The following is a 25,508-nucleotide window of genomic DNA, read 5'->3' on the forward strand; positions in this document are numbered from 1 at the left end:
CAGAAGCTGACATCATGGTAACTATGTCCATCGCTAAAGTAAAGCAAGGACAGATATGAAGGACAACAACACTAAAGAAAAAAACAGAATGGGAATAAGCATCAAACTCAAAAAATTCTCAGTTTAAATCAACAACAGAAAACAGGGTGGAAATATAATCATGCTGGTTACGCTAAACATGCAATTTTTATGTCCTTTTGCCATTTATTTATTTATATTATTTATATAATGTTTAATAACTTACCATCTAAATAAGTGTACAGAGTTGTTTGAAAATGTGGAATGTGGATTTTCCTCTACAAGGATTTTGATGCTGTGTAAACCTAATTCTAACTTGTGTCTTTGTGTGAGGAGGCAATCCAAATCTGGTTTCAAATTACATTCTGATGAATAAGCTCAGTTTTCACTTTAGAGATGGAACTGTTTACTCAAGAACCAAGTTTTCCCATGAGAAGTGCAGGCAACGTGCATGATGTGCCATCTGGTTATGCGCCGCTGGTATTACTGCCACACAAGGCCATGCAGGAGCAGTCCCCTTCTTGGATCTGTGTTCACTCAGTTACAGTCATGTGTGTTACTCATCAAAGCCTACTATGCTCTGTGGTTTATGAAAGCCAATCTGCTTAAAATGAAATTTAGTCTTTTTTTATATCAATAAAAAGTAAATTTTATATTATGTGAAAATATTTTACTAGGTTAGAGACAGACAAGTTTAAAAATTTGGAGCTACTTTCATAGCATTATTGCATTGTTGCTAACTTAGTAAAAGAAGTGAGAATGGAAGACAGAGATGATGAAGGTTATAGATTTAGAGCAAGTCTATTTAGGCTACGCTGTACACTGGCCCACTGGGATACCAGCGACCGACCAGTACACTGAAATAGAAATGGGAGCAGAGGAAAGAAAAGAGAAGAGGGGGGAGAGGTAAGGTGTGGTGATAGATAGGGATGGGAGACAGAGATAAAGGGCAGCTGGGGGGGGGGGGGGGGGGTTGATTAGGAGGAAGCTTGGTGGAAGTAGGAAGGACAAATAAAGACAAAGGCAGGTAAAAAGTAAGACAACGTAAGCGAGAAGATATCCATGGCATGGTTGCAAAGTGAGAGCAAATCATTTTACCAGTTCTAAAAAGGTCAGTTCAATATGTTGAGGTCTGCAGGTTTTTTTCTTGCAGACAGATAACAGTTTAGCACAGAGGGTGGGGAAAACAGCCAGCCAGCGTGATGCACAATCATCAAATATCCCTCTTGTTTGCCACTTGCAATTTCTTCCCAGCTTCTTCCCATACTTTTTTAAGTGCACAGACCTCTACATTTGACCTAAATTAAAGATCCCATTTGGTTACGCAAATTCTGTTCTAACAATTGAACTGAAAAATGCCACCCTCACACCTGAAAAACTTGACATTGTGTGTATAAAATGAACCAGATTAGCTTTTTTCAAACCCATGCAAGCTTGAAATAGTCCTATTAACTTTTTGTAGAGTGAAGAAGAGGCAAAAAAGTGGTGGATAGTAGACATGAGGTCGTGGTATTAAAATGATCAAGCTGTGAGCATAATCCTGTTAGATACACAATTGCAGTGTAGTTAAGGTTTGTAGCTAATTAGTTAGGACTCAAAAACAGGTGTGAAACGGTCTATGTAGTTCTAGAAGTTGTGTCCAAGCAGAGGTTGAGAGTTGTAGGTAACAGTGATGAATAAATGAGGCACGGCAAAGAAAAGCATTTTAAAGGAAAGGTGTGAGTTTGAAGAAATGAAATTTAATTATTCAGACTCAGAGAGGCTAGAACAGGTTGTGTGAAAAAGAAAATCTGAATTTTACTATTATTGTTGCATCTTCAAAGTTTCTCATGTATTAATTAGTATTTATTGCTTAATTTAATGTAAATTACCACTGTAGTTTTGCAATGTAGAAAAACTGTCTATAAAATGTGGGCTCTAATCCCATCTATATTTACAACTGCTTCCCTGCAAATGTTTGCCTAAGTATCCTCCTACCCTCGTTCTCAGCATCAAAAACCATCAATGCTTTGAGCACTTCTCTATCATCCAGACCCTCGAGGAACGGCTGAGCTCTCTCTGTTGATTTCTCGTTCCTCCCGAGGAGGATTACTGATGTGTTGCAGCTCTCTACTGTGTCTTATGAAACCAGCAAGTCAACTCGCACGAAAAACACCTTTTCCTTTTGTCTTCCGAAAATCAGGTCATATGCTGGTCGGCCGCATGCCATATCTTCTCAGAAACTAAGCTGTAGCCTGACAGCGCATCCGACCCCTGAATGACTAATGTCATTCACCTGCTGGCTGCCTGAGAGAAACGTTAGCTCTTCACTCCTACACTCACCTTCTTGGTAACTACATCCTGGGTAAAGGTACTGAACCTCTGAAGGCTAAGAACTGGAGAACCCAGAAATTTTAAATTTAAGTGTATTTCAGTGCAGTGTATTTCCCAGAAATATAACTATTGTATGTGCTGATTTTATAGCGATTGTATGAATAATGTACATCTGGTGGTTTGACTGCAGAACTGGGTTACTGCTGAAGAGTTGCTGTAGGTTAAATGACGTGTCCACCAGTTTGGTAGATCTGTTTTGCATAAAAATTATAGCTACAAATTCAAAGCATACTATGACTGTAATATTTTTAACACTCAAATTTTACTAATGAACTGACTCCAGATCAGCATACACGCTGTTGTGTTGTTGCTCTTGACTGTCTGATTCTTGAGTACTGGGCTGGTTTTTGAGCTTGATTGACTGGTTTCAGCTGGTTTTGTTACACAGACCTGAAGACCTGGGAATTTGCTTCCAAATACAGGATGAATCATCATAGAAACAATGTAACACGAGGGTCTCTTATGATCTAACACAGCCCCATGGGACACATTCATAGTACACAACACACATGACGGCAAGCCTTATAAAATAACTTGAAAGAGCTACCAGGATCATCTTTCTAATATAATATAATGTATTTTCTAATATACAATTGCACCACCCACCCACTCAGTTTAAATTTAGTCACTGATCCTGTCAAAGAAAACAATTAATTTATCAAAAGTAATTAAGCCTAACCAGGCACCAGGGAGAAGACAGCCTGCTTGTTAGCAATAGAGCTCAGACCCTAACTGAAAAAATGACTTGTTAAATGGACTGACCAATTAAAAATCTTCAATAAATAAATATGGTATATCCTAAAATATACGTGATAGTGTGTCTATAGTGTAGTGGTTGACACATATGCCTGACAAATGAAAGATCCCTGGAGACACAAATCCCATGGGGGTCTGTGTCAGGAAGGGTATATACTGTAAAAATCTGCCAAATAAAATATTCAGACTTACCTGCTGTGGTGACCCCTAAAAGCAGCTAAAAGTAGTAATAAATAAATATGATACGGGTAAACCTCCTTGAGCTGAAGTAAATCCACTAAATGGTACATACTGTATGGTGAATTAATAATTAATGGTGCACACATTCGATGTGATGTACTATTTTAAGTAATGCAGTCAGTATGTGACTCATATATATTGTTAACTGCACCACAAAGATGTATTTTTTTTCCACTTCTTTTATCTATTTTATTGTAAAAACTGGGTATATCAAGCAGAAAGCAGTATATTTTGAAGGACCGTGGAGTTCTACATTTGAAGGCGATAATCTAATGCCAGACGTTTTGGGTGATTTAATGTGAGACCTTCATAGGTTTTAAATGAGATGCATTTGTAATTATTCCTTGAGCAGATTAATTTGCTTTTGTCTAATGTTTTAAGGTAATTAAGTATGGGTGTAGACAACAGTATGTTAATGATTACAAGTCCCCTCTTTTTATTTCATTAGCTTAAAATTTTTTGTGTGTTATTGCACATTGGCAGGCTGTGATCCTGGGTTAGTATTTAGTTGACTGATAAAATGTAATATTCAATCATGTAATCATGATCCTCGTGAGAATGGGAAAATGAATTTATAATTTTATGTCTGGTATGATAATTTTATTGCTAGCTCAAATTCAATTTATTTGAGTATCACTGTAACACTGCAGGCATTGTTTCTGCTCATATTGCGAATATGGTGATGAGCAGTAGTCACCACAATTAGATATTCAGCACAAGGCTAAAGAAGTGGCACTATAATATAAACTGAAGCGTAACCTTTTAATAGTGAGTATTTTACAGCATTACTGGTTCTTCTCTAGTTAGGGAATTTTATCCAAATGTGAGGGCATGTTTTCCTGAAAAGCTCACTCGCAATTTTATGCGTGTTACAGCGGTGTTTTGAGCATATTGTGGCTTCCGTACTATAATAATTTCTTCTGGGTCAAGACCCTCCTACTCTTGCTTTTCCACAGTATTAAAGATTTTCAATTCCCCGAGCATCTCTCCATCCCCCCAATCCTCAAGGGGCAACACTGTCCATAAAGTTATTTCGTATTTATTTGCTTTCTACCAAGGTGGACCTACTGACGTTCTGCATGTCTCTACTGTCTCTTGAGAAAACAGTCGTATCCACCAACAGTCTTCTCTCCTATCTGAAGGAAAACAGGTCATTCACCAAGCAACTCAATGCCAACTGTTCTTGGAAACCAAGCTGTAGCCCGACAGTCCATTGAGCCCCTGAATGACTCGTGCCATTCACCAGCTGGCTGCCTAAAGGAAATGCTAGCTCTTCACCTCCCAGTCAGCCACTACATCACGGGTGTAGGTATACATCAAGGAACCAGGCTTCTGAGAAAACTGAAGGGTAAGAATCAGTGTTCTATCTGATTCTGTGTTCAGTTTTGTTTTAATCCATCTCTTTAAAAATATTTATTCACTATTTATTTAACCGTGCAATAATAATAAAAGAATTATTTTTAAAGTTTCCCTAAATTTATCTAGTTTGCTCTTATAGCCAGTGGGCGTAACCATGAGTTGACCTAGAAATGGTCTGACAGAAATGAGACGATCAGGAAACACAATCTTCTTTGGGTGTCAGCCTATAACGTTACAGGCTACCTCTGATGTCACACTGGTGACACTACAGGAATACTGATCAATTATCCCAATGTCTGGGGAGGTAGATGATTTAAGTACTGTGATAAATATTCAATACGCTGGTGTAGCTATTCGAGAGGCCAATTTTTCTGCTTGTGGGGATTATGCAACCCCCCAAAAAAGCAAGTTATGCGTAGAAATAGAATAACTAGACGTGTATATATTTAAATGAATGATTTATGATGACAAAGCTATGTTAGGTATGTATTAAAAAAAACTGCTTTAAGTGATTGGGCTGGAAGAAATACAACCACCATTATGGATTTTTGCATCATGTTCTTAAATGAAAATCTGTAAGAGCAAACATGCTACGCACGCTAGGGTAAAACCATAGAGGCACATCTGCATGTAAATTCTTACTGTTTTATTTTTTAATTAAAAATAAGAAGTAGGAAACAGATTAGGATTTGGATATTTTTATGCCATTTCTCTCATGCCCAAGAACCGCAGCACATCCCACATGGCCAAAATCTCTACCGTGTTGCTCCAGCGACCTGCTCCTTCAGGCTATAGCCAATTGGTTGAAAAAGAGAATGACAAGGGAGGGTGGGATGCTTTTGCAGGGGAGGGGGGAGTAAGGGGGGGCTAAATTGTCCACAGAGATTTCTGTGCATACTGAACAGAAATTTTCATTAGTCCCCTCAAACGGGACTCCCTCCCATGTGTACTTTGCTGATGTTGTGTTTATGCATTTCTCCAGGTGCTTTACAAGGTTGCTGCATGTCTGTGATTTTATCAGTGATTTTGGTATCAAAGAAGCAGGTTATCCATTCAGAAGGTTATGGTAATCCATAAAATTAAAAAATAAAATACAGAACAGATACTGGAAATCTGCAGTCTGCATAGGAGGACATATTCTTCGAGAAATGGTCTTTGGTACAATAAGTACCACTGCATCCATTTTCACATTCACAACCACGCACATGCATAAATAAGCGCGGTAACTCACCTTCTGTGGGTGAGGTTTTCAGTCGTTTGCACAGTCCTTCTACTCCCCCGGAGTCCTCCTGGAGCTTGACCACCGCCTCTGTTCCACGCAGCTCCATCAACGAGCGCAGCTCCATGAGCGAGCAGCCAAAGGCTGCTGCATGGTTGCCCTCATTTCTTTGGTTCTTGGCGTAAAAATCGCTGTTGGACATGTCTCCCATGATGTCAGCTAGTTAAGTCAGTTAGATTAGTGTTTCTTATTGCTTATAGATCAAACAAAAGCTTTCACAAGAGAGCTCAGTCTCTTCCAAGAAAAAAAAAATCCAAAATAGGTGTGAATGAGGCAACAGCAACAAAATGAGAAAAAAAAATCTCTTCAAAGAAAAGTAAGCAGATACAGGGATTAAAAAGCGGAAAAAATCCGTGGGGATAAATTGATGAGCAGCTTCTCTGTTTCAGGAAAGACAGATTTCAGCAGACAAAAAACCATCAGAGAAGAAAAAGAAGAAGAGAAGAGAGAGCAGCAGAGGAGAGGAAGAGGAGGGGATGAAAAAACACAAGTGGGGAGCATCCAGGTAAGCACTGGACAGCCCCAGTGGTCAGGTCCTGAGAAGGGCAGTGATGGTAGATGCAAGTCCTGTCGGTCTCAGGCTCACCACGGCTGCAGTCCAGACCCGCTCCATGTGTGGCTTCCCATTGCTGCTATTCTGCTGTTGCCTCCGCTGCCTCTCTGTCTCTACATGGTGGTCTCCCCCATCACTGCTATGGAGAAAGAGAGGAAGAGAGAGGGGTGGGGGGTGAATTCAGGAGACGAATTCAAGGAGGACAGAAGGTGAGGGAGGAGCAGGGAGAGGCACAGAAAGAGAGCACAGGGATGAGCGTTGCGTTCTCAGGGCAGGGGTGAATGCAGCGGTAGATGGTGCACGGCTGAAGGACAGCCTCTCCTGGCTGCTGCAGTAACTGTTCCTCTGCTGTCTCTATCTACTGCTGATGCTGCTGCTGGTGCCGCTAACCTCATTCTGAGGACACACTAACTGACAGAAAAAGAGAGAGAGATAGAGCGAGAGAGAGCGAGAGGGAGAGGATATGAAAACGAGGGAGAGAGGAGAATGCTCCTTTCTGGTGCAGAGCGGAGAGGAGTTGTGCGCGGGCGGGAGGCTGGGGCTGCTCTGACGACAAAGCGGAGAGGCAGAACGTAGCTCTGCGCTGTCATGGGAGGATGGGCTGAGCTGTGAAGCTGCTGCTGCTGCTGCTGCTATCTCACCACTCGTTCTTCCTCATACTACAGTATATGACCTTTTCTATGCAGTCACTCTGCCTCAGTGACACACTCCTCTCCACCTGTTGTCTTATAATGCTTTGCAGCAATGAACTGAATCAATGTCTCCACCTCTTTCGCCTCTCTCTTTGCATTTACATTTAAAAGCAATGACGACTGTAATCACTAAATAAGAGTTAACAGACATCTGGTGATCTTAAGTACCAGGGCTTGGAATAAACATCCACACGAGGTTAAAATTTCACCCAGACTGCTCATGTAGTTCATTTTCTGCTTGTTTGCTTATGTTTTCTTTTATTGTATTACATAAACCAAAAAGCAACAATTTGCATGATATGTTGACAACAGATATATACAGAATCCTTACACCTTATAATTTAAGTGACTTAATCAGTACCATCGGTGACCCAGCATGCCACATGCTGATCGCATCCTGACTAGATTAATCTAGAAACTCCTCAGGATGGGAGTCAGGGCATTTGCTCTCATCTGGGCTGCTAATTATCTGTTAAAGCATCCCTGTTTTATTCAGCTAGGGACCTCCTGGCTTGAAGTGGCTAGTAAAATACACATGTAACAAGAGAATCTCTGTTCACTCTAATTCCAGGATGACTTTGACTCATGCTACGTACAGAAAGTCTCCAAAGACTATGTGGTAGCATGTACCCTTTCTAACAATCCTTTAATCCTCATAGGTGACGAGGTAAGAATTCAGCATTACAAATACTTGGGTACGTTTCATAAGTAGACTGGATGGGTGGACGAACACTGGTGCTGTTGACATAAAGGGGAGGAACGGACGTTTTTCTATGAGGAAGCCCAGATCTTTCGCTCTGTGCAACAAGATGCTGGGTACCAATCTGTGGCTGCAAGTACCATCTGTGGTCTGCAGGGGAACAGCATCAGTGCCAGAGATGTCAGCAGGATCAATAAACTCATTCGCAAAGGCAGAACTACCATTGGTCAAAACCTGGAGACGGGGAGTCAGGAGGTTACGGAAGAAACTGCTCTATATCATGCACGACCCATTCGACAACATTCATCACAGACAGAAAAAGGAGGAGCCTGAAACAGACACATTCAGCTTTGCTGCCATAAATGTTTTAAGAAGTTATTTTTACCTTTCATGTTAACACTGTCATGGTACTGGGTCGTGTGGCCTAGTGTTTGAGTTTTTATGTTTCTTTTTCATTTATTTGTGTTCCAGTTTAGCTCATCTAGTTAGTTTCTAGATTGCTGTTTAGTCCTTTGTCTCTTAGTTCCTTTTGTCACCCTCCCCTATACTAAGTCTCCCTGGTGCGTCTATCTGTCATGTTTCATGTCTGTGTGGTTCTTGTTGTCAAGTTAATGTCATGTCTACATCTCCATGTTTCCTGTTTTATTTTGGAGTCTACCGTGCCTTTGTCATTGTATTTAGTTTCACTTCCCCTGTCCCGTCATTATTTTCATGTCAGTCAGCTGCTTTCCCCATGTGTTCCCAGTTCCCCTAATCACCTCCTGTGTTTTTAAGTCCTCTGTTTCCTGTATCTCATTGTCAGGTCGTCTGTTATTCCCACCACAGTCTTAGCCATAGTGTTTTGTAGGTTTTTCTCATAGTTTTCACTGTGTTTCAAAGTAGCCTTAGTTTACACAGTGTTCATAGTTGTTCTCAGTTCTTTCTTAAGTTTCATTGTTTTCTTGTTCTTTGCTGCCATCATCCAAATAAAAGATCGCTTTTTGTTCAACCACCAACTCCTCTTTCCAGTGTCTGCATCTGGGTCCTGCTCCTCAACACAATCGGCGCACCCCTCCATGACAAACATTGCACATTCCCTCTGTGTAAAACTAACAACAGACACACTGTGTGCCTTTTGCTATACTATCTGAACACCCTGTTTTTCTTACATATATAATTTGCTGCCTTTTTGCATAACTGTTCTCACTGATCTTTTTCTCATTAGTGTTACTGATTTAAATGTATATATTGTGTATATGCTAATTAGATGTTCTGTGTCTTGTTCTGAAGTGCAAATTTTGCTCTTTATTTTATTGTAAGTGTTTATCTGTTGATTATGGTGGAGTAACATCTATCTATCTATTATTGATGTTTTTATTCAAAGTCAACCACTGCCTCACAGCTGCCCTTTATCACCACCCACCCACTCAGGGGGGGACCTGGAATCAAAGCACCATTTTGTATTTGGTTGAATGCTGCAATGACTATACTGTCTATCCATCATCTGTACTGCACAACATCAATACTGCAAAAAAATTTCTGTCTGAGGGCCCTCAGAGACACTTGGCTTATTCAGATAATATAATCACACCGAAAAGCACAGTCAGCCCCCCAAAAAAAACTAATAGCGTGGCTGGTCAATATCTTGTCAGTCCATCCCACAAATTATGAGGCCACACACAGTATTCTTTTTATTTAAGGCGATAAGAGTTCACCTTTTTACTAAGCAACAAATTTGTACATGTAAAAGGCCAATGGAGCAAATCTGTGCTATAAATTGTCATTAATGAGGTGTATCCATAGTGATTTCAGTGAACAAGAAACAGCTAAAACACATTCCCAGCGATCGCTGCTGAGACTTTAAGTGCAACCTGTAACTAAGAAGTAACAGAGCTACTTTTTTACTTGTATGCTTTATGATGTCATTGAATATGCCCTGTTTGTCCCTATTTATAAGTCAGCCACAGACAGGACATTATGACATTTGTCTGCACATTTGTTCCTGTTTGGAAGCAGCCATGGGAATAAACTACTAGGGATATACCTGCTTAAACTGGCCAGACTAACACAGTGAGCAAGGTGTACATTCAAGTGTGATGATAGGACTAGTCACACAATGACACAACAGTGTGCTTGGAAACAGCAGGACACGACCTTGTCACAGAATGGTGTTGAGAGACCCTGCCAACATGTGAATATGCATCTGTGGGATGGATGCACTGTGTAACTCCACAGGCTCCAGCGCTGCATGCTAATGAGCTCCAGCTGTTTTTGAAGTTATAGAGTTAGACGGCAATGGCAAAGCCACTCGGACATTACGACTCAACAAATGTGTTCACCCTTTTAGTAAAGCTGATTACAGAAAGTGATTCCAACTCAGAAAAATGTTCTGTTTTTAACAACCAGCATATTAATTACATTTGTGATGAACAGTGTTTGATGGTTTCTTGATTTGGTGAACTTGAAAGACTGGATGTTCCTTTCTGTTTTTTCTCAAACTTTTTATACTGCGCCCCTACCCCTCGCCTGCCCCTCAGGTCCAATCAATGTTGGCGTTACTGTGTGCGTGCCAAGGCAGACATCTGCGCCTGCAAGATCCTCCAAAACTGTCAGATGAAAGTAAACAAATGCTCTCCCAGAATGTGTGTGTGTGTGTGGTTGAATGAGAACAGAAACGACATCACAGGTAATTCTCTTTTGCACCAGATGGACCACCTGCAAAAGACAGGGACATGGCCACTATCACTTTTATGCTGGTAGACCTGCACTGTAACAAAGATTATCATGCCCTGCAAGTTTATATTTATCAGCAAATCAGTCAGTAAGCCAAAGTGATAATCAGATGAGACAAATGGAAACAAACTAGGCTGTGCATCCTGTAGACTGTGAAACTGCAAATCTGAACTGGCAAAGCACAGACTGTTCCGGGGTTTACCAGCATACCCAATAACAATTAAGAAAAACTGATCATTAGATCAAAAGACCTGACTTGAGTATTGATCATTAGTAGGGATGCAACAATCCCACATTTGTATCAGATATCAGAAGAGTCCTGATCCAAAAGGTTGGATCAGACATTGATGACAACTTGTCGATCTACAGTATGGGCTGATCTTTCAGTTCAGGTCTATGTTCTTATGTATTTAATTTACCAGCATCTGAGGCTTAGCTAACATAGCTGAAATAGGTGCAGTTTGGAGACCAACAGCTTTTCTCTGTATGTTTGAACAAGTTTTATTATTTAACTGCAAAGTGTGTTAACTGTGCGTTCAAGTGATGGAAAAGCTCCAATGAGGGGAGTGCTTAAGCTTCTCTTTCCAGCTCGCTTTCTGGCTCACTTTCCCTAATGCATGGTCAGAGAGGAAAAAGTAGTGTTGTTTTCACACTTATTGGGAAGATTTCATTTAACTTGCAACTATAAATGACTGCAGTATGCAGACGGCTAATGACTTCATTTGAGCTGAAGTGAGATGAGTGCAGATAAACAAACTGTTAAAGTAATAAATTTTTTCTTGCCTCTTCTTTAATTTTACTGATACATATCAATTCAGGAAATGTTCTTTTTTGGATGGGATTTTTTGCTAGATTTTATTTAGCAAATTTAGCAATGTTTAAGTCAATCCTGATGGAAACGTACACATGAACTAATGTTTCACAGCCTCACAGTGAGAAATTGCTCTCCTGCTTTCAGCTACTAACTTTAGGGGTCGCCAAATTGGATCATCTGCCTCCAACGCCCTGTCCCTAGCTTCCTCTTCTGTAACACTAGCCCTCTGCTTCTTCTTCACTATATCCATGAATCTTCTGTGTGGTCTTCCCCTTTTCACCCTCCCATATTCAACATCATTTGTCCAATATATCCTCTATCTCTCCTCTGCACACGCCCAAACTGTCTCAGTCTTACCTCTCTAACTCCAAATCGCTCAGCCTGAATTGTCCCTCTGATGTACTCACTTCTAATCCCGTCCATCCGGGCCACTCGAAACAAAAATATTAACATATTTAACTTTGCCACCTCCAGCTCAGCCTTCTGTCTTTTTCTCAGCGTCACCCTCTCCAAACCATGCATCATAGCAGGTCTCACTAACATCTTGTAAACCATCTCTTTTGACTCCTGTTGCTACCCTTCTGTCACAAATACAGCTTATTTATTTAACACTGGTATCAGATGGGTATTCAAGGTATCAATATTCTATCATTGATGAAAAAAGTTGAATGGGTGCATTCCCTAATCACAGAGATAAAAGGGGATAAAACACTGCTTAATCTATCCATAATAGGATTTAAACTACATATTGATTGGTCTGAAACTAGTTTAAAGACATTTTTTAGGAATGAGTTGCCAAAGAAAACTGGAAAATCAACAAGTTGCTAAAATCTAATCCAAACTAGAGCTTGATTCCAGATTGGCTTGCAGGATGAAGCGCAACGTGACTAATATACTGCAGAATGTCAGTGCAGCTCATTTAACAACATCTGTTTATTACGGACCACGTGAAGCTTTGTATTTCAAGCTTCATGTTGTCACATTGCTGCTGGTGATGGTGGTGTTATACTCTGCTGGTGTGCAGTTGGCTATCTTTAAATTATAGTCACATGCAAGAGTGGGAGATAAGATGAGAGGAAGGGAGAGAGAAAAAAGGAACCCGGAGACAGCCAAGGGAGGAAAGTTGAAAGATGGAGGAAGGCATAGATGAAAGGAAGAGTTTGAATGAGTGATACATAATCATGAAATAAAGAGGGGAAAGCAGAGAAAGTGCAAAGCAGCGGGTAGATAAAGGTGAGGTGTAATGCTAATACCTGAGCCGAGTAACTTCAAAGCAGCTGATGCTCTACTTTTTATGGACTGCAAACATACAGACATTTACACTATCTTTTATGCGCACAATTGATTTCCTCTTTCCTTGGAAGGGAGGTTGTGGCTGCAAAGGGAGCCATTGGTGGTCTTACGTACTGAGATGAAACTCTGATAAAAGGTATGATCATTCTTCAATGTTGTAGGCGTCTTTCTTAACTAAAGTGCTAAAGATTTGTATCTTTTGTTGATTTCTTAGCATCCTGATGACACCAATATGTTCTACTGCTACCACCCCAACCTGTTTTTCTCCATATAGTGCCACCCAATACAACAAATTTCGATGTAGTGTTCTTGCTTTCCTGTCTATTTGCACCTGACTGAAACTCCTCCTGCTGTGCTATCCTTCTGTCTAATTCCCTGCCTGTGTGCCAGTTCATCTACATATTTGTTGGCATGCCCCTCATGAGCTGACAGTGAGTAATGAGTAACATCTGATTAAACACTGAAGGAGAAAGTGCACATTTTGCAAAAATTAACAGCTTTTTATCTAAAGTGCGTAACACACTTAATGGGACTTTATGAACTTAAACACCATATGGGAACAACATTAAAATGTGGAGCCCAACAACCAGATGCTAAGAGCATCTGACCATAATACATTATATTGTGTTTGCCTTCTAACTAACTCCTAAGAAATCGCAGAGGAACGCATTATCGGTAAGACACAAAAAAGGCCTTTTACATAAAACCAAACAGCTGTTATCTATAAAGCTTGTGACATGTCATAGTCACAGATAGAGATTTCTAAGTACTTACAGAGTACAAATAGCACGCACAGTCCACTAATGTATTGTCATCCCACTATCTTATCACTATTTTTCAGCCATTATGCTTCGCAAGATTTCCATTTAGGACACTTAGCTTGAGATTCACTCAAGGATACAGGTTATAATATTTTGAAATGCAGTGTGATGACAATATTGCAACCATTTTAAGGACGGATTTCAAATCTGCACAATATGTACAGTATAAAAATATATATTTAACTTTAAAATTGATCTTACCTTTAATGCTAACATTGATGTATTGCATTATGTTTAGTCCTCTCTCTCCTTGGTCTCTCTTTTCTGCTCTGTGACTGTAAAGAACAAGTGCTAATGATGAACCTGTGTTCTAATAATTGCTGCTTTCTCCTTGATGTAAAGTTCCTGGTCTGACAAGAAGTGGGCAGTTTGCTGCCCTCCAGTGAAGTCATGTGCATTCTCTGTGCCTCTCAAAATGTCCTTGAGCACAGTGAGGCAGAGCTGAGGTATGAGCTGTGCCCACTGCAACATTGCCACCAGCATAGCTGGCATACAGCCCCCCCTGCCTGTGACATAAAATAGTGCAGAAGACTTTAGTAAGAGCTGTTCTGCACCTTTGCCAGTTCACAGATGTCACATCGTAATTTCAGTTTTACAAATGCTCACAAGTTCGTGAAATGACATCATGCTTTAAATTTATTAAATGTTAAAAACACTCTTTTTTTTTAGGCGTTCATGCAGGCGGGACAAAAATAACACTACAAATTACAGAAAGGAAAAAATGAACAGCATACTACCAAAGTCTCAAAAAAATATAATACAAGCTTCTCAAATGTACCATTTATTGCATGTAGTTTGAGTGGGGTTGAGTTACAATGCAAAGACTTATAAACAGTGATGTATGATAAGTTCAATAAACTCCATCACTAAAACAGCATCATAATGCATAACCTGCAAAAGACTGCCAGTTTCTGCAATTAAAAAAGGCAGTTTGTCTCATAAAACGGGGGTAAGAAAATAATAAGCAGCATAAGCAGTGGCACAATGTTCAGGGAATCCCCAAATACATGGTGCATTAGGTAGCAGCTGCTGTGGAACACATACACACACATACACACACAAACACACAACCAGACAGAGAGAAAGACACATTAACTGACATTGTCTCAGAGGTGAATTGTTATATAACAACCACACAGAGATTCTTCTTTCAGCCACCATCAGTGCTCTCTAATTGGGTTGAAAACAGCTGTCACGCTAACTATGTGCAGACAGAGCCTGACGAAAAATAAATACATTTTTTCTTCACTAACCAATGCAGGAGCTCGATAACGACTGCAGATCCAACCCATGTCAAGCTAAAAAGAAGATAAAGAAAGCAAGAAAGGTATCACAGGAAGAGGAAGAGCAACAAATACCCATGTGAATATGTACTTGTTCAGTTAGTCCATGAGTACTTGGTAGTATCATTTTGGCTTTGTACACCACCGCAGCTGATTTTAGATCAAACAATCAAGATGTGATTGAAGTACAGATTTAAAGCTTTATTTTAAAAGAGTCTACTATTTTCAGAGGCACAAAAGTAACACTAGAATTGACTGACAAGCAGTTTCGTGGCCAGGTGAGGCATGATCCCTCAATATTTCATGAGACATTAAGCAGACAAAAAATCAGGAGATAATTCCAAGTATTAAACTTGCATTTCATATTTTTTAACTGGAGATCTCGAAGCTATAATTAGGCTTAAAATAAACCCTCTTAGACAGTTAAAAATTTTAGGACTGGCCAAATCAACAGTCTGGTTTATTTTTTAAAAAGAAGCAAAGCACTGCTTGCTCATTAGCTCCAAAAGGCCTGAAAGCCCACAAAAGTCAGTTAAAGAGAAGATGACAAAATTATTTCTATGGTTGAGAAAAGCAACTACAAACTCTAACCAAGCCCAGAACACTTGAAGAGCTAAGTGTATCAGTGTCAAAATCTACAATTAAGAGACGCCTTCATCAGTGGAAATACAGAGAGCTGTTACGCTTGAAAACAGGAAGGCCAGAGTCAAACAGATCTGGAAGCAAAAAATAAATAAAAACAATCTTAGGAGAGATTAAACCAAGATGAACCGGCATCAAAATGATGGAAAGAGAGGCAGATTATGATCTCAACCATATCACATCATCTGTCAAACATGGTGGGGCCAATGCTATGGCATGGGCATGTATGGCTGCCAGTAGAAACAGGTCACTGGTCTTTGGTGGTAACGTGATTACTGTTAGAATTACATGGATGACTTCTGAAGTGTACATAGCTATACTCTAGGCTATACTGTGATCTGTAAACAAGCAACTGAATGCAGCTGCACTAAAGACCTCGCAAAGCCTCTTAGGGGAGGAAACAGCATTTGGTGATTTGTTCTAAAATTCAGGCAGTCTGCAAAAGGATGACTGCAAAGAATTTTCACCCACGTATTAAAAACAAACAATCCTTACCTTGTAAATGATGCTAGTCCAACCAATTATTTTTTTACAACTGAGAAATGTCTATAAAAATATAAGAAAAAGGCGTTGTATCACATGCATTTTCTAAATTGCTAAGTGTGCAGTTCAATCACATCTTGATTTTAAATCCACTGACTATTGCCCAAGTATTTATGGACCTAACTCTGTTTGTGGTTGTGTGCTAGGGGTAGCTGATGAGGGGCTTTTGAAGACAGTCAGTTGGCCAGACAATGCCAATGGCTGCAGGGGTTGCTATGTGTCACTCCAGACTAAGATTAAGAAGCAAATAGGTGAGACCTGATGATAATATGCTATAGCTGTAAAACGACTGGGCTAAAGGACAGAGGACAAGGCAGTGAGTAATGCAAACATTTGCACCAAATAGTGAAGCTCTCATGAAAGGCATCTTTTAGCTATACAAGAAAAATAATTCTTTTAGAAGACGACTAGTGTCTCAATCATACGTGATGCAAAGAATCCAAAGAGGTAAAGAGGAAAAGGATAGATCTGGAAAGAGGAGAGGGATCAAGGACGTCTGCAACAGCTAGAGTGATAAATGGGCCACAAAAAAAACACATAAAAGGTGATAAGCAGATATTGTTGCTGACCTCACCACCACTACAATAACCAACACATCAATGTCATACCTTCAAACTATTGATCATCGAATTGTTAGAACTTGTAGAATAAGCACATCTTGAACAAGGACGTGTATACTGAGGTCTTTTTCTCCAACCTGCACTCCCATTCAGACTTGCTAATACTCGCTGCCTTTGTTGGTTAACTTGTTTAGTAGTAAGACAGAATAAGGCATATTTTGCTGACGGACCATGAGTTTGCATCTCTGGTGTGTCGCTGTTGCAATGCCATCTCTTGCTTGCATCCTGACTTCCACCTGCTACTTTTGCTTTTCTTCTTTTGAAGCACACCGTACAATTTTGGCAGGTACAGCGATGTGACATTTTCTCTTGCCATGCCCATGCTTTTATGCTCTTCTTATACTGCCTGGACACTCTCAGTCTCTCCCGTTATTTTTAAGTACAGCATTTTTTTCCATAACATTGGTTCATTATTTGAAGACTTGCAACAAATAACTTTTTTGTACTTTCAAGTGAATACATTCGCAGCCCAGTGCAAAAATAATTTTGCTCTAATTAGCTCTAATTCGCCCTTCATAACTAATGTGTCCTTTATAACTAGCCTGTTTAAATCTTAAGGACTACATTTTTCATTACTAGCTTTACTTATTACAGGCAATTCCAGCCAGCTGTCTCCTTTACCTTACTTTATTTATTCAAGTCTCTCTCAACTTTTCAGTTGTTTATGTTACATGAGGCCATGAGATGCTGAAACTGAAAATTAGCAAGGGGTCAATCTCATTAGTCAGTCACATAGCCATTAGCCAATACGCACAACCTGGATAATCGTTCCTTCTGACGCGTACGACCTTTCCGTGTGGAGTTTAAATGTTTTCAGCATGCTTGTGTGGGTTCTCTCTAGGTTAGGTTAACTGGTGATTGAATGTGAGCACGAACAGTTAACTGCCTGTCTCAGTATTAGAGCTGCAATAGATAGGTGACCTGCCTAGGTTGTAGCTTGCCTTTCACGTTATGACAGTTGGGATGGATCTACCGATTTAACTGTAACTAAGGGTTTCAGGTGGGAATTTAAATTTTCTTTCTTATTTATTATCGAAACAAAAACAAATCTTATTATTTTGCAAACATTACAATGCAATAGTGACAAAACATCATATATGCAATAGTTACCACTAGGTGTGTGGATTTATTTGGAATGACAGAGGGCGACGTTATCAAAATGGGCATGTAACTGGCACGGGTGGATTGCTGTGTACACTTTGCCAAGGCTTTGGCTCTGTACTGTAGCTCTCCACTGACTCGTCCTAAATCTTTGGAGCTGACCCTGCATATTTATGGTCTGCAACGCTACTTTTATAATGTAACAGAGCTTAACAAGGAAGAGAGAATATATGGTTTCCCTATACAAGAAGCCAGGGATGCATTACTTAAAACACTGATGTGTTCATTTTAACAGCCAGTGGGGCGGTTTGCAGCTCTGCAACATCATAAATACACTTTTATTTATTTTTCTTTCAATATTTTAATAGTTTGTGCAGCTCTAATTAGCTTGCACTTGTCATTAACAAAATGACCTGGATATAAATTTGGGCACCTACAAAACATTCCACTTCCATGTGTGTTTTTTGAAGACTGTAGCATCACACCAATTTGCACTGCTTAATAAATCTGGCTCTAGGTTTTGTTTCTTAATTAAAGCCAGTTTAAACTGCCTCACCCATATCTGTGGTACATTGTTCAAATATTAAACAGCCTCCCTGAACATCGCCAGAAACATGTATGGCAGGCAATACCTGGCAGACTCAATTAAAACATGAGCACAAAGAACCAAGAAAATGTAATGGGGTCAACCTTTTCACTTTTGACCTTTCTGATGGATAACAACTTTCACACCCTTTTAGCTTCAGGCTCACATCCAGCTATCATAACCTTACCTGCCTGAACCTAGTCCAACCTACAAGAAGTCTCTTTTATTTTATTTCAAACTCTGGTTTACTCCTCGAGGAAAGTATCACATTAAACAAGTGAATGACACATGTGCTTATGGGGATTTTACTAATCCATACATATTATGTCACATGGTCCAGTCCACACGTGGTATGGTGAATAGGAAAAGACACTGAGCCTGGCACTTGCTGCAGAGGGTTTCAAACCAAGAAAGAGCCTGCAAAGTATTTGAGTCACCACCATTTTCAGGGATGAATGGTCAAAGCTTAGATTTCATGAGGCAGAGACTGTGAATTCCAACTTGTAAGGTCTGGTTTTGGGATAAATCTCTGACATAATGATATACCTAAGGCTCTGACTACTCATATGAGTATGTGCACAGACAGTGAAATTTTATGTCGGTTCTTCACAAATGCCACTAAAGCCAAGTCTAGCACGTAAGCAATGGTTTATAGAAAAAGTGGTTTATGTCAAATGTCAAAAGTTCATGCTGTTTCATTGCCAGAAGAGGTTACCTACAGTATATGATGATGGAAGTAGAGACGACAGCTCGAGCAATTCTTTCACATCTGTAGATGTCACAGAAAAGGAAATGTGCAGAGCCACGAATGGCCCGAAGCCTTCTGGTTTCTGGCAATTTTTAGAGATGACTTTAATATAGAGCCTGAAATTAATTTGTCACTACACCAGCACTACTATACAAGTACTAAATGTTAAGTATCAAAACTCAGTTTAACCCAAGTGATCTACCAGTTATCCCCCCTGTGGCTCAGAAGTCAAAGATCTCCAGTTTAATTAGAGCCAGCCAGGAAGAGAGATAAATCCCTTTGGTGTTTAGTCAGGAAGGTAGAGAAACTTGATTCTGCTATTGAAAAATACCTTTGTTGCCATCCCAAAGTCAGAATTTCAAATTACTATCTCAAAATTTCAGGCTGAAAATTTCAACTTCTTAACTCAGACTTCTGAGAAAATGGCTTGAAATTAAGAAGATATCTTCAAATTTTGAGTTATTAAGCCCTACTTTTGACATAATATTCACGCTTTTTTTTTTCAGTGGCAGAAACAAGCTTCCATAAGAATTAAAAATCTGACAAATCAAACATGTGGAGGTACCCACTGCACTCTAAAAACTAAAACTGAATTTTTGAGGCAACACTTTTACACGTATAAATATTGAGTAGATTCAAAACCAGTCAAATCTGTTCAATATACTTGATCAATTGAATAACTAAAGCTTAAACATATTAAGTTGAAATAAATAATTGTAGTTGTTACACAAACATGAAAAAATTGAGTAAATAACACTGACTTGCTTGGTCAATGTAACTGAAATATAGATGGTCAGTTAATCCAAAATTTTGTTCCATTTACTTAATATTGTAAACCGAACGTAATTAAAATTATACCTAATATTAGAAATGGTAAATGGCCTGTATTTTTATAGCGCTTTACTTACTCCCTATGGACCCCAAAGCGCTTTACACTACATTCAGTCATCCTGAATGTGTGTGTGAATCATTCAGTAATTCACACACACATTCACACACTGGTGATGGCAAGCTACATTGCAGCCACAGCTGCCCTGGGGCGCAGTGACAGAGGCGAGGCTGCCAGACACTGGGCCCTCTGACCACCACCAGTAGGCAACGAGACTATCGGTGTTGGGGCTCAAACCGGCAACCTTCCGATTACAAGACAAACTGCCAACTCTTGAGCCACGACCGCCCCCTAACATTCAAATATGAATGTTATTGTATTTCACTGGTAGTCTAAGTCTAAAAAACCAAACAAACTAATATGTAGTTGTGTTTTTCATAATACATGTATGAAAAATGACCACATGTTAAACATTTTTCCATGAGAGCAAACACAAAAGCTCAGATTATTTAAAAAACAAAATGAACAAAACAATGAAAAAGGCTCATGGTACTCAATTACTCTACGTTATCATGTTTTAATTACACTTTTCAGTTGTAGTTGCTGACAATAAATAATATTGATTTGAATAATTAATGATTTTAGTACAAGATACTGATGAGTATAGACACCTATTTCTCAAATATTTTGATTCCATTTTAAACAAAAATATTAAGCACATGCAAAGAAGGTATTCTGTGAACCACATACTGAATTTTTTGCCTGAGATGTAAATGAATACCTTAATTTAACACAAAATATAATTTAACATTTTAGACATTTATTTCAACTTATCAAACTCAGATAATTACTATAAGGATATTTTATCTCAGGCTCATCTAACTTATATTTATAGTGATATTTACTAAGCCTCTGAATTCCTTTTTAGAGTGTGTGGTGACCCTTGTAAATAAGGGAGCAGCCAAAAGTAGCTTTAGAATATTAACATTGCTGTAAACACTGGGTGTCACATTTAACTTTAACAAGTCCAACATGGGAAGCCTGCATAGGATTAAAAGGATCGCAGACTGCTAGACCTCGTTCATCATCATCTAAGTCATGAACAAAAAAAACAAAGTGTTGTGTGTGGTGGAAGCACAACATCTAATGCGAGCACTCGTCAGCATCTAATCCAAACACACGCTGTAGCCTGTCACCATTTGGACTTAACGTTGCAAGATTTAAACGTCTAAAAAAAAATCAGTGCGGTACAACTGATGATCACATACAGGTCAGAAAACAAGCAAATAAAGCTGTTAATCCTCCAGCTGAAAGCTAATTAGCGCCAGCTGTGTCATCCATTTATTCATTTTATACAAGCCTGGTCTGTTTTAAATACTGGTCACAGAGAAACTTGTGGCTAGAATTACTTATACCTGTCAGATGACATATGCACACTTATGCACATCTTTGTGTGTGTGTGTGTGTGTGTGTGTTTAGTCATTTCAGGTAGACAGTCATGAAAACAAAAAGAAATTCTTGTGTGACATCAAATCAGTTCACAGGTATTATGTTTTTATGTCTACTTCTAAATATCAGAATATAACTATTCTAATTTTTTCCTGTCTTGTTCCCCACTTGGATTTAAATAAACCATCCCATCTGTCTGCCTGTGCTCTCTTTAAACTTCTCCTTTGTCGGCTCACCTCCTTGTGCCTGCGTGCTTCTCTGCCCACCAGTGGTTCATTATATAATGCTGGAATCTTCCTGGAGACGGACTAGAGTCTGTTAGGATCTTACATTAGGCGGAGTTTGACAAATGCATGTGACAAATTGGTTCTGTAACCAATCTCCCTGATGAGACCGTGCACATCTACAAAACAGCTAAAATGTCTCAGTGTGGTGATATGTTTGTGTCACTGTCTGTGTCTGGTGTAGAAATCATCTGTTCAGGCAAAAGAATAAAAGGAATCATACCGATGTTCCAGGTTTCACTGAGAAATAGTCCAAAAATAGAGAAAGAGACAACGTTGAATTCAGCTGTCTGCGGGAAGATAAGAAGGAACTGAAATTGTGTAATACTGGCTGCAGTATGCATGCAGTAGAGCACATCTATCTAACTGTTAATAGAACAAAAGAGCGGGCTTACAAAAGCTTTACTGGTAGCCATTTTAGTCCACCAGAACCCATTTATCACCGGAATTAGCACCAGCAGCAGTCTGTTCAGTTTCACATGTTTCAAATTAGAACTGAATAAGCACATTATAATGTGACACATAGTTTTCTTATCTTGATTAAGTATCAAGATTAGATGCAATCTGAAGACTGAAAGGCAGAATTTGATTTGTTTTTGTTTTTCCCCTGTGGAAATTGGATGTACTGATAATTTAGACATATTAGCCATATATACATTCATTCATGTATATTTACCCATAGTTATCGTCTATTAAGCAAAATCATAGACCTCATACTTCTTATGTATATGCATATGCTGTATTCTGTGCATTCTGACACATGGACACAAACATGCCTGCACACACACACATATGTTATATTAACTTCCTACTGCAAGGTCACTGCTAGACGAAAAGAAAAAAGGCTGCCGTAGCCCTCTCCTTGCTCCAGATGAGGCTTCAAAAAATCATGAGGGAGTTATTGGGCTATTTAAATTCAACACATGGAAGCGAACTGTGATGTAGGAGAGTAGACAAAAGAAGAGGAGAGAAGGGAAGCACTACAGTTTCCTTTGAAGTTTGCCTGGAAATTAAAAATTTTCAAGTCATTCAAACAAAATATGATATTTTTTTTATTATTAGTAGTAACTAATTTAACTTTAACAGTAGTTAGCCTATATAACTTTATGGATCGACATCCCTACATTTGACACCATTACATTTAATTTTATCTAATAATACTAATAATCTAAAACATTATTTAATTTATCATACTTTAAATTCAAGTATTAGGTACTTATACAACCATAACTCTGAGATCCTTTAGTAACAGCCAACCTCTTGTTGTTACTAAATTGGTAAACATCAACTTAAGCTAGCTTGTTCAGAGCCTGCCGTTACAAAAACGACATGATTCATGGACGACAGAAAATGTTGATGTTAAAATAACATTCTGATTTGCAACATCTTAGAAATGACTGACTGGTCTAAATAATAGAGTTGCTGATTAAAAACTATGGTGTGGATTCGATTTGATTTTTTTATTGATTTTTTTTGACTTTTTTTTTTTCTTCTTCTTTCTGTCAGGCGCAATGTATGAAAAAACATTCATCTAAATAGAAAGATGCACTTCACCACATTTAGTTTCCATCTGCAGTTAAATAAATAGAAATACACATAAAAACCCATCATCAATAAACAAATTCAACACGTTCTATGCGATAATCCAAATATCCTAATTATAATTACAAATATTCATTACCTTCTCACAGAAATATCAAATACATAGAAAAAAATAGAAAAAGCATCCATTTATCATGCTGCAATGATCAATTCATGATGAATGAAGTTGGTCTTTTTAACCAGTAGTAGTAACCAGTAAAGCAATAACCAAGACCTTATAAAAAGCTTGCTAACACTACATGTATGTGTTAGTGTTAGCAAGTGCGGCACCAATGTTTCATCAAGCATGAGCTGCTGATGATATGATATTTTATTGGGTTTATAACGTCACTATTTCTTTCTCCTCATAATAATTCTTAGCAGCGAAGAAAGCAAAGTAGATGAAAAAATACTATCAGAAGCAATGCAAACAATTTCACTTCAAGAGAATACCACATCCAACAAATGTCACGTGTTACACTGCTGTATTGGCACAAGCTCCTAGATGCAAGATCTGAACGTTTCAGCCTTTGCTGTCCCATTATCAAACAGCAACGCGTGCTTCTAGTCCTCAACACACGGCTATCTATATCTCATTTCAACTTTAATTTATGGAATCAACAATTTATGGAATCAATTCAGATTATACACTTACACAAAGGAAAGCCGAGAAAATAACATCAACTACTAGCTCACAGCTCACCATGTCAAACACGTCCTGAATCACCAGGACACTATAAAAAGTGATTTCAAACAATCAGCAGGCAAGACACCAAAAATATGATCGCTTACAAGACAGGAATAGACATGGAGGAAAAATTATTAGTCATTGTGTCATACACCTATGTACAAACCCACTTTGTGCTGTCAGATTTTCACACAGTAGGAAAACTAAAAGTATTTTCACCTGAGAAAAATTTGGAAAGAAAAAACACTGGACTCTCTAATGTGTCACTACACTCAAAGCAAGTGGGTGTCAATGTCAAGTGGCTGTCTTCAATTGCTTCACACCCAGGCTTTCAACCCATCTTATGAACACTTGTTATCAGAGGTGCATTTTTTTCACACTGTCTCACCAGCCAAAATATTTTTCTTTCAAAAATTTGAAAGATTTCATGACTGGAGGAAACAAAAACCATCAACAACAAAAGTGCTCAAACTTTTATTCCATCACCTGCAGCACTTCTACCTGCGAGGCTGTTTTTAAAGTGATTTATAAATAAAGTTGGCATGGATATGGTACCTGATATGAATTTGTCCTTAACAGAATACCTTTTCTATTTAAGGAACTCAGCTTAATATATAAAATATATAATTTACTTAATATACTTAATGTTTCTAAACTGCACATAAAGCACAATAAATCATTAGTCCATGGAAATTACATTAAATCACACGTAGAGATTTTAAGTCAAGTTTTTCTTTGGTTTCATTTTGGTTTTTAAATTACAGATCTTAAACTTCCACTAACTTGTACAATCCACACACAACTGTATATCAATACTCACTAACCCTAGAAAATGATGGCCACCTCATTGGATTGCAATGTTCCTTCTTTCATTCAGTTTCATCGTACCTCTCCACCTTTTATTCTTGTTCCTGCCTTCGTTGCTGCATTTACTCCAGACATGATATTGTTTGGCTGAAGTAGGAGTAAGAATTGAATTTAAACTGGCTCAATGGCAGCCTTGTCCCTTTCAGCCAAATCCTATATTTATACGTCTCAGTCTCCTCTTTTTCTTCTTTCCACTAATCAGGTTTTTAAAATAGCTTTCCTTCACTGACAGAAATGCTTATAAAAGAAAAATAAGCAATGAAGTTGCTATATGTTATCTATCAATTCCTGTCATTTAAGGCAAGAATTGATCACATTACATTACATATTAGTTCTTTTTTAAGGTAAAATAGGGTTAAGGGTTAGCCTTGCTTATCATTTTTATTTGTCTTTAAGCTGTAAGATCCTAAGACGTGATGATGACACAGCAAAAATAATGAGGTGCATGCACCACTCTCGGCTACAGAAGTGTATAAGAAAGCAGAGCAACATATGGATTGTATCTGTAGGTGATATGCATTGACTGTAATTAGTTATCCTTCCTAGTGATAAATAAATCATACAATGACAAAATAATTTATATTTACAGACAGGCAAGAAACTAAATGACAAAAAGTCATGCCACATGCAGTCTAAACTCATCCAATGTGTCTTGGAAATGATTGTCCAGCTCTCTG

The 25,508-nt window shown here is 38.7% G+C and overlaps 1 protein-coding gene across 16 annotated transcripts in view; it reads right to left on the reverse strand.

Annotated features, from left to right (window-relative positions):
• atp2b2 (ATPase plasma membrane Ca2+ transporting 2) overlaps nucleotides 1–25,508 on the reverse strand; it is a 127,876-nt gene that overhangs the window by 64,609 nt on the left and 37,759 nt on the right. For 11 of the 16 annotated variants that reach the window (XM_082533183.1, XM_082533182.1, XM_082533180.1 and 8 more), the window contains one exon: nucleotides 5,978–6,717. In XM_082533183.1, the coding sequence (XP_082389309.1) occupies nucleotides 5,978–6,176 (199 nt within the window). In that variant the 5' untranslated portion in view covers nucleotides 6,177–6,717. Of the gene's footprint in view, nucleotides 1–5,977; nucleotides 6,718–13,811; nucleotides 13,839–25,508 lie in introns of those variants that run through there. The other 5 variants (XM_082533174.1, XM_082533187.1, XM_082533181.1 and 2 more) reach the window with 2 other exon arrangements.

Source organism: Aulonocara stuartgranti, assembly GCF_965226115.1.
Source record: "Aulonocara stuartgranti genome assembly, chromosome: 5".
Lineage (NCBI taxonomy): Eukaryota > Metazoa > Chordata > Actinopteri > Cichliformes > Cichlidae > Aulonocara > Aulonocara stuartgranti.